We start from the raw sequence: 10,597 nt of genomic DNA on the forward strand, positions 1-10,597 counted from the left end.
GTGTGCCAATTTCTTCAGCTGTGGCAGTTTTAATGCAAGTGACCCATGCTGATATGATCAGTTCTTGGCAGGGAGACGGTCAAGGTCCATCCAAATGGTGTCTCCTTTTCAAGTGTTCTGACTGAAATTTAGGTTCTTTGTTTAATTACCAATTTCTGTTTGTGCTAGACTGAGTCACATCATCTGCGCTTCTTCCGGCAGCCTCCCGGGCAGAAGTCATTCGCTGAAATTGTTGAAAGATTTAATGCCAACATTCCATATAGCGGTCTTCTTCATTCCGTGACGCAGGATGTAAGTATCGTGCTGACTATAGCAACTTTGGTGCAGATGAGATTACTTCTTGCACACTGACCACAAGTTCCTGTGCAGGGTTTGTTTGCAGAAAACAAGGAGAAGCTCATCACAGCAGCATTGCAGTCACTTGTTCAGAAAGAAGGTGACCAGGGCACCATCTCTTTGGCAGACCTGGAAGCTCAGTTTCAAGCACTGCGACGCTTAGTGGCCTCCAAAGTGGGTTTTGCAGCCTTCACCACGATGCCTGGGTGAGTTCAGGGTTCCCTGGAGGCTTGTAAGCTTTCCTTCTCTCCCTGTGTTGCCCAACTTTACATTCAGAGTTATGTTTTCTGTTTCTCACACTGGGTTTAATTGGTATTGGATATTCTGCGAAGGCATTTTATAGTTGCCATTTTGATCGATACTTGTAAATGTTGTTTTTCGTTCTTGAGGATTGCTGTGTGTCTTGAAAATGCTTAAATGGCTGTTCCGGGTCACAGAAACTGCATGCTGAACTCAGTGAGCATGCGCAGCACCTTCTGTCAGCACCACGTACCGGACACTGATGCTTCTCATGGCACTGAAATAACTATGGATAATGAATTTGCATATAATGACTGTTATCTGTGCTCCTTTTTCTTGAATATTATTTCTGTGCTTGCTAAATGGCTGTCTTGAACATTATCACATCAGTCTGATTTTACCAAAGGATTTGTAACAGTTTTAATTTTTGTTGTATTAAAGTGATACAAAATGTGTGAATAATGCCAGTTTTATAAATGGTGAAAGTTGATTGGTAATGTAGCGCAAACATTGATGTTCTTTTGAAGATGTGTAACTGTAATATGTGTAAAATTCCTAAAATATGTGTTGGCAAGTTTGCTGAAGCTACACACACTTAAAAAGCATTAGTTTGTAGGAGAATTATAATGTCTATATGTTAAACTGTATAAGAAGGGTATGTGTATTCTTTTCATGTAAAACAAAGTTTAGTCACCTCTTTCAAAACACAATTGTGGAATTGTACTTACTGTGTGGTACGCTGAGTACAGAATTTAAGCACTGAAAGTCTGAATTTTGTGTGTTATGGTTGCAGTATCAATATTACTGATTCTGGGCTTTAACAGCACTTAACTATTAACAGTAATTCAGTTTTTGAATGTTTACACCATGTGGTTGTGGGCATCATTGCCGGTGTTTCTGAGGTACACATTGCCTCTGTCTTCTGGGTCAAAGTTTTATGTGGTAGAGATCATCCAGGTTGAGAACAATACTTAAGAACTCTAGAAGGATATTCAATTTTTAAGTGTTTGTTAACCTTCAGTGTACACAATAAATTTGAGGTTATGTCTGTCAGTTTGTTATGAGAGTGATGTTGAAGTGCTTCCCTTTGTGCCAAGGGCAGGTTCCGAGAGAGTGTTGGTGTGAAAGTGGTGAAGGCTTTGAGGAGGGAAGATGAAGGCGTGACACATGCAGCTATTGACATGGTGTGTGCCCTGATGCACCCCATGCATGATAACTATGATCTACGGCAGGAACAGCTGAACAAGTCGTCACTCCTGTCCTCCAGCAAGTTCCTGGAGAGCTTGCTTGCCATGTGGATCAGCCATGTGGTAAGCTTTAAACTGTGCTGCAATAATGTCTAAAATATCTTTGTAGGTATTTCATACATTCAACAGACAGCCTTGCAGGATAAAAGTCCTCTTTGTTCAGTGCTGTTTTTGGTATGGTGATTTTGTTTCCCATTGTATGTTGAAAATAGAATCTAGTAATTTTCTAATGGTGATAGAACAGTCTACATTAATATCTGATGATGAGATACATTTGATTACATACTGGTGTCAGATATCATGGACAACTGGGTGGCTGTGGTGTTTTGTGTTTTTGAGGTCCTGGGTTTAAATCTGAGCCCAGAGACTAAATTGATGTTTCTTGTGGTTTTCCTTAATCCCTCCCTGTCTGCACAGCTACCCACACAGCATTGCATGTTTAGTTGTCAGGCATCGCACACTGCAACAGTGCATGTATGTCATCCAGCTGGGTGAACATTTCTTTATTACTCATACCATTGAACTTGAGTTAAATGCGGGCCACCAACCCTCTCATTTTCCTGTATGACAAAGGTGAAGTGTACACAGGCCAGTGCATTTTGTGCAGTTTTTCTTTAATATTACTTTATGACACTATCAGTAGCTAGACATACGCACACATGTTCATATGTATGTACATAAGGAGTGGGCCTAACTGCTGGCCCTTGCACCGTGATCTTTAATGATCTATTGTGTATACTCATCCGTTTTAACTCTTCAACAGTGCTACACTTTGAATGAAGTGCATGCTTCTGTTTACAGAGCATCATGATAGTCATCTCCTTCCATAAAATAGTAGCGCAGGTGAGGAATTCTTAAATAAGCTACAGTCACACATTCACATAGGATGTGTGTGTGTTGCTGTTTCATCTTTTTCTAGGCACCTTTCACAAATAGGACTGTCAGTCCCATTTTGAGAAGGTATCCTTTTAGGTGACAGTATCCTATAAGTAGTCTTAGCATCAGTAACTAGATGATCCGATGTTATATTTGAGGATGAGTGATGAATGATGAAATGGAAAAGATTTGGAAGGAAGCAGTCATGGCCCAGTTGCGGTGCTATCCCAGTATTTGCCCAGGCAGACTCAAGAAAACTGCACTAGAATCTGTCAGGATAACTGGTGCCCTGGCTGAGATTCGAACTGACAAGCACCCAAAGATGAGTCTAGAGGGTTACCACTTGACCAACCAACACAGTTCTCACTGCGCAGTTTTATGTTGCTATCCTAGTTTGTGTAATTCTTATAAAAGTATAGCAGTTTTTGTCTTTCTTGCATCATTTTCTTGTTATGTTGAACTTACTGAAATACATTTGTATTGATTATATTGTCAGAAATGTCTGCTTTTGATATATTTCAGTGAATAAATTATAAGTTTTCAGGCCTGGTTTGGTTTGCAAGTCAGTTTCTTGCACTTCCACTGTCTCATGTAAGAGCTAGCTGCAGAAACAGGAAATTGGCTTCCCACAGTAAGTGTGTCACTCAGCCATTGGTTTGCTTCTGATGTTTCAGAGTCATGGCACTGGAGCGCTAGTTGTGTCATCAATGTTGGATTTTCTCACATTTGCACTGTGTGTGCCTTACAGTGAGACAACAGATGGCAAGCATTTTGACAACTTGTTGGAGATGGTGGCTGACAGGGGCCGATCCCTCTTCAGACTTTTTCAGGTGTGCTGGCTGCCCTTTGAATTGAATTCCCATACAAATGGTGAACATATGTCATAGATGTGAAGTTCTATTGAAATTTATGAATAACCTCTTACAGGGTCTTTCTTATGGAAGGGGCTCTGAATTAATGATTATAAACGTTGCAGTAGTTTACTGATGAAAATGAAACTTGACAACACTATGTGTACATTACAAGACTGGCCTGATGCCTGCCTGTTTGCCTGGTTCACACCGTTTCCTTCAGACTGTGATTCCCTTTGATCCCTCCTGACATGCTGGCTGCAACATTTGTGAGCATGGAGTGTGATTTCAGTCTGCATCTCCAGGTGGATGGAAACCCAGTTACCTCCACACCTACCAAAGTATGTATTCGCCAAGTTTTGTTTTCATTGGTAAATTTTTGCATAATTTGTAGGTGTTATGTTGAAGCCTTGTCCAGGTGAATCACTCTGTACATCAGGATACAATGAAGCTGTCATCTAAGGTTTATTTGTGGAGTGGTAGATTTGAACACAATATTAAGGGAAGTAATTTAATGCTGAGATTTGCTCTGACTACGCCTGTAGGCTGTTACTCTGCAAGTAATGTATAGGGCCCAAGTTCCAAACAATTGCTGCATGTCACTGGAAAGATTTGCTTTCTCTTTACACAATGTGCAGTGTGGATACTTGATGACGACATGTTTTTTTGTTGGCAGCACCCTTCTTTGGCTGTGGTGAAAGGAGCAGGATTGGTAATGCGAGCTGTAATAGAAGAGGGTGAGGCAGAAGTGGCTGCTCGGATGCAGGACCTGGCATTAGCAGAGGGGGCACTTCCACGCCATCTGTTGACAGCTCTCTTTATTCAGGGCACAGATGGTCGTGTCCTCACTCACCGGCAGCTTTCTCGCCACCTGGTGGGCCTATGGGTGACAGGTCACCCCACTGCAATGGGTCTGCTAAAGAGAATAATGGTAGGATCAGTTGACATTGCAATGGTATTAACCATTTCAGTATTCTAATGACAGAGCAGATGACAGAGGGAAGAAATTGATCGTTGGTGACATAAACGTTAATTTTACAGAGCAAATTTTTGAGAACGTGAATTCCCTCAGGACATTGGTCATTAGTAAGCTTTTGTGATGACTAGTATGTGCATTTATAATCCAAAAGGCGCAAGTAATTTTGGAACATCTGAACAGTGGAAGATTCAGCATTAGTTGAAATTTGAGGGTCTCTCAGTGGTCAGTATTAAGGTTCCTGTCTTCTTTGATGTGACCCTGTATAGTCTGATAGGTGAGTACTAATGTTACATAGTAACCCTGCTGCCTCCATCTTCTGTGCTGAAGCTGAAGACAGCAATGTCCTCTGAAATGTTGCCAACCATCTGCCAAACTACACAGCATCACATCCCATTGGATTGCATTCACCATATAAATTATTTATGGAGTCAGGCAGTGGTACTAAGAAGTGCTTCTGAAGGGTTTGGGGTGTACCTGTGATCTGTGTTCAAGTAATTATTTGCTCCATCATCTGGACTTCATGTTGTTGTGATAAAAGTAGAACTGAAGCATGTTGGTATAACTGCATATTGCTGTTCTGTGATTTTGCATCTTGACACAAGATTTAGGTTCTTCATGTGGTAACCTTTCTGTATGACAAGTGAAAAATGTCCAATTATGTTATCAGTGAATTTAATTGTATAAATGAGCTACAGTGGTGACGTCATATCTCAAATCAAATTGTAAAACTTAATCCAAACACTGCAGTCAGCTGGGCACATTCTTACTGTGTATTTGCAAACATCATCCGAGGGACCAGTTATTGTGATTGAGCTGCTGAGTAAGTGGGATCAAGCGGTAAGGCTTCCGAACTGTATTCAGGAGTGCTCAGTTAGAATCTTGGCCTAGAGCCTGGGTATCATGACTGAAGTTTTTTGTAGTTTTCCTCAGTATATTTAAGCAAATGCTGGGATAGTATCTTAAACTAGGATATGAGTGCTTCCTTCTACATCCTTTCCAATTCATTATCCATTAATCATTGGATGTTTCAGTGCTATATAATCTTTACTTTTTTTTATAGCTATTGGGATGGGACTAAGTCCCTAGTACTGCGGCCACTTCTGGCCTACTGTACCAGCCTCGGATGATAGGTGAGGGTGATTGTGGAGTAATTGGTGAAATGAAGATTGGCAGGGGAAACTGAAGTACTCGGAGAAAACCTGCCCCAGCACCACTTTGTTCACCACAAACCCCACTTGACCAGACCTGGGATCAAACCTGGGCCACCACGGTGGGAAGCCAGCGACTAACCGCGTGAGCTATGATGCGGCCCTAGTCTTTACTTACTGATAGCATCCTCAAATAAACCACAAATAGACATATTTCCCTATTATATTGTGACGCGTTACCTTGCATCTATCACTGCGACAATCGCTACAACCGGAACGGACACTTCCACGACAATGAATACATGGAAATTGTGGAGTTCCTGCAGTGACAAATCATAGCAGTGAATTGTTGTTGAGTAACAGTGGATGAGACGAAACACGTTACTGGTGTAATCTATAGGGAGCATTCCTGAAGCAATGGATTGCCGAACACATGAGATTGAACCTTGGTGAGGGGTGTCCTCTACTGAGTCTGCGCGCACCTTATGTAAAGGGCATGGCCTTGAACGGAAATTGAGCATAGAGAACGAGATAGTCTTGGGATAGCTGCCGCCTGGGACAGTTGAGGTCCAACCACGGCCAAGGATAGTTGAGTATTGAGTACTGGGCCAGAAGTCAACTGATACTGCAAGTGGCAATAATTGTAAGGTGTGTAAGAATGAGTGTCCAATAAAGATTTGCTAAATCTGAGACCTATGTGAAGTTATTTGTTGCGTGACACACCCAGCACATGACAATATGATATGGTGACTTCCTTTACCCCACTCAGACAGTTTCTGTTCCTCCACAGCCTTCAGGTCTTCTGGTGTACCTAGACTCTGAGGACAAAGTTCCTGATTCAGCATTAGAACAGGAGCACCTGAACACGAGGGACAACCTCAAGATTGCCCAGGATCATGCTAGCAAGAACCGACGGGGACAGCACTGGATCACCATTGAGCGCCAGATAAGGGTCCTGGAGAAGCGTGTGGAGGTATGAAACATGTCTGTTCAAGCATTCTTGGGTGGGATATCTGTTGATTTCACATACATGTGTTGGCATAACCTGCAGCAAAGCTCAGAACTGAAATTTTGCTGACTGGCAGAGTTGGGGGTCATGTAAATTTCTGTATTTTTTAGGGTGCCATTCTATCACAGAATAACTGCTCAGTTTAAATTGTATTGAAGGACAAACAAACATAATTCTTGGGTGTTAAGGACATATATGATACAGGTTCATTTTAATTCTTACTCTGTTGGGTGACTGTGTTTAGGAAAGTACACATTCTGCATAGAAGACAGCAAATCCCACTGTGTCAGTACACAAATGTATATGCTGGATATTACAGAATGCATTGCGACATTGGGGTGACAGAATGGGACTGGAGAGGAGAGAAGACAAGCTTAAAGAAAGGCCCATTGTTCTGCGGAAGAGACGGGAGCGCATCAAGAGTGAAGCAAACTGGAGCCTGTTCTATTACAAGTTCACTCAGGACCATGCACTGCCGAACCTCATATGGAACCACAAGGTGGGTGCTACAGCAGGTGAATGTATGGGGTTTCCAGAGAATTTTTGAAATCATAACTTCAGTAGTCTGCAAAGATCATGAATTACAAGTGTGTTGAAACACAGTATGATGGGGGATATGAAATCTGTTGGGGAGAAAGAAAAGTGTGCGATGAGAGTATCGTGATTTGTACAGATGCTAATTATACCCTTTGAAACCTGAAATTCATACAAGTATCATCATTGTGCTTTAAAGGGATGTGAATGTGGTGAAGCCAGCTGTGCAGTCGTAGCATATGGGGAGAAACAGTAGATGCTGCAGAAGTTTACTGGGGAAAAACTCTTGGAAAGTAGCCACTTAAAGAGATGGAAGAGTAATGTTAATATGGAGCTTTTAGATATAGGTTGTAGGGATTTGTACTGCATTGTACTGGACCAGGATTGAGCCCTCTGACAGGCTTTTGTATTAATTTTCATGTCATGTTGGATTTGATTGTGACAATTTTGACTGTGAAGAGGAATATTTTCTGGGATACAACACCAAGCAGTCTGGTAAGTGGCTAACATATTGAGAAATACACCTCTTTCTGTTTTCAGGATTGAAGAGTAAGTCAAGCAGGCAGCAAATGTGGTCTGTGTGCATCTTGCTGCTTTCTTCCAAGACTTACACTTTGATCTTGAAGATGGAGGCAGTGTTTTCTTCTGAAATGTCAGTAAACATCTACCAGACTGCACAGTGTCATATCCCAGGATATAGTCACTGCTGTCAGAACCTCACATCTCATGAGTGATATTCATTTGATTGACCCGTGCAAATACAGCCTTCTACTGTCGTGTCATTATGAGGTTCGTTCAGTTTCTCAGCCCTGATCTCTACTGTTTTCCAGACGAGAGAGGAGCTACGTGATGCCCTAGACAATGAGATCCGAACATTTGTGTCTGACCGGGACCTGGCAGGCAGTGCCCTCATTGCATGGAATCACCATGAGTTTGAAGTGCAGTACCATTGCCTTGCAGATGAAGTGTGTATCGGCGAATATTATCTGCGTCTACTCCTGGAGAAAGAAGATTCCCCAGACTCTCCAATACGTCGTTCATACGAGTTCTTCAATGACCTGTACCATAGGTTCCTATTAACGACCAAATCAGAAATGAAAGCCGTGTGTCTTCAGGCAATGGCTATTGTGTACGGACGCCATCATGAAGACATTGGCCCTTTCAGTGATACAAAATATATTGTCAGCATGTTGGACAGGGTGAGTGCTGTACTGCTTGCCACAGTGTAGAACTCCATCACTTACACATCTCTTCCAGTGCTGTTAGGGTGGTGAAATCAACTGAGTTACAGTGGGGTGGAGATACTCCTACAGTGGAGCTATTATATGTATAGCCAATGCTGAATATTCATGGGGAAAGATTTCGGGAAGCACCCATTTATAAGACCAAGAAAAAGATGATAGTCAAATATAAAACTAAAATAGGTTATGATGATGAGATTGGCTGAGTGTTCTGTCCATTGTTGGGCTTTTGTGTTAGTTGTGTTGATGACTATGTTAAATAAATGGGATGGATTCATCTGTTGATGAGGATGATCATATGTATGTGTGAGAAGCATTGCCGGAGTCATAGTTGGTTAGTTGGTCAGTCTACAGTTAGACTCTGTCTTGAACCTGTTCAGTCCATTTAACATTGTTTTAGATCTGTGAAGATAGTTAACTGAAACACTGATGGGTTCTTATCAGTTTCTGAAACACATGATATCACATCTCGCTTTCTGTACACAGTGCATGGACAAGATGGAACGTGATCGCTTGGTCCTCTTTATGAATAAGCTGATCCTTCATCGTCGCAATGTGAAAGACATAATGGATGCCAATGGGGTGCGGATACTTGTGGACCTGATGACGCTTGCACACTTGCACACATCCAGGTATGATGGACTTTGCCTTACAGGTGTTGTTGTCGATGTCTGAGGCATGTTACCATGTTAATGGATTTTGTTTTCAGGGCAGTGGTCCCAACCCAGAGCAATGTGATTGAAGCTGGTCCAAACATGATGAGAGAGAGTGAGAAGGAGTGGCACTACAATTGCTCGGGAGAAAGGAAAGGTCCAGTCAGCTTCCAGGAGGTTAGATGAGTTCATGTTTGTGAAATATCTTGTAGCAAGGGGTGAGCAAAATTTAACACCTTGCCTGCCAAGCATGGAACTGCCTTTTGGGAATATGAATATTGCCTGGGGTTGAATGCAGTTGTTCAGAGTTACCTACAATACTTTCTCAGATTACCTTCAAATGACCACAGGTATAGACAATATTAAAGCCTGTTCCTCGGAATATCGAGGTACGAACTGAATGTTTATATATTATTTAGAAGAAATTCTGTCTTTAAATGGTTAAATTCCCATCTGTCCTGACACTAATAATGCTTTATGTGTGTAGTTTCTTAGATTCATGTTCTTTTGTTGTTCCTTCAGTCTCAAAACCCAAATGCTCAAATGGCTGTAAACTGTACCAACTTCTCTCATCTGTGACATCTTGCATTTAGAACTGTGTGTGTTTCACCTGGCTTGTTACATAAACATAGGAACTGTGACTACTAAATTGGAGCACTTGTTTTGCTTTCAGATGCGCAGTCTCTGGGAGGCTGGTGTGCTCACAGTGAAGACGAAGTGCTGGGCTCAGGGAATGGATGGATGGCGCACACTACAGCAGGTATCCCAGCTCAAATGGAGTCTCATGGCAAAGGGAACGCCTGTGATGAACGAGAGTGAACTAGCTACACTCATCCTTAACATACTTATCCAGATGTGCCAGTACTTCCCTAGCAGGTGATCCAGTTAGGTTAACTAAATGAGAGTTATGCAAAATTACGTGACAAAGCTGTTCATCATGTACAGTTATGATAAAATTATTTATTTGCCTACATATGTAAAGAAGCGAGCTACACAAATAAACACAATTATATAATCAATAATAAATTAATTTTTAAAATAATTAATAGTGAATGAAATACAGTAATTGTGCAGAAGCAATTTCACACAGAGAAAATTTATTGATTGTTGTTTTGACCTCAGTTGCACTAAATTGTGGTATGAGGTGGAAGGTCAAACATTTCTTATATTAATTGCAGGTTATGTACTAAATTAGGGGAATAATATGCGTTTGTGTTGTACTTCAGCTGGGACCAGAAAAATATTCATGCAGTAAGGAATATTATTGAATGTTTTCTTGTTGTAACGCCTGCATGACATTTCCTCTAGAAACACTCCCCCCTGGAGATCCGATTGGGGGAGTAGTTTACCTCCGGATTGTTTTGCCTCCAGAGGAAACATGTCACATACATGGTATCTCTGTTTTTGGAAAGAGACTATCCAGGAAAAGTGATAATGTGGTAGTTTTTCCATTTGCTTTCCACATCGCAGTACAGCAGCTGTT

The 10,597-nt window shown here is 41.6% G+C and overlaps 1 protein-coding gene across 2 annotated transcripts in view; it reads left to right on the top strand.

The window, feature by feature from the left end:
* The window catches only part of LOC111863245 (dnaJ homolog subfamily C member 13), a 49,334-nt gene that overhangs the window by 6,131 nt on the left and 32,606 nt on the right, over window positions 1-10,597 (top strand). For both annotated transcript variants that reach the window (XM_023849376.2, XM_023849377.2), the window contains exons 8-18: window positions 169-291; window positions 370-542; window positions 1,679-1,886; window positions 3,374-3,529; window positions 4,227-4,481; window positions 6,468-6,650; window positions 7,006-7,185; window positions 8,051-8,419; window positions 8,948-9,093; window positions 9,171-9,291; window positions 9,788-9,990. In XM_023849376.2, the coding sequence (XP_023705144.1) occupies window positions 169-291; window positions 370-542; window positions 1,679-1,886; window positions 3,374-3,529; window positions 4,227-4,481; window positions 6,468-6,650; window positions 7,006-7,185; window positions 8,051-8,419; window positions 8,948-9,093; window positions 9,171-9,291; window positions 9,788-9,990 (2,117 nt within the window). The remainder of the gene's footprint in view (window positions 1-168; window positions 292-369; window positions 543-1,678; window positions 1,887-3,373; window positions 3,530-4,226; window positions 4,482-6,467; window positions 6,651-7,005; window positions 7,186-8,050; window positions 8,420-8,947; window positions 9,094-9,170; window positions 9,292-9,787; window positions 9,991-10,597) is intronic.

This window comes from Cryptotermes secundus, unplaced genomic scaffold (genome assembly GCF_002891405.2).
Source record: "Cryptotermes secundus unplaced genomic scaffold, Csec_1.0 scaffold929, whole genome shotgun sequence".
NCBI lineage: Eukaryota > Metazoa > Arthropoda > Insecta > Blattodea > Kalotermitidae > Cryptotermes > Cryptotermes secundus.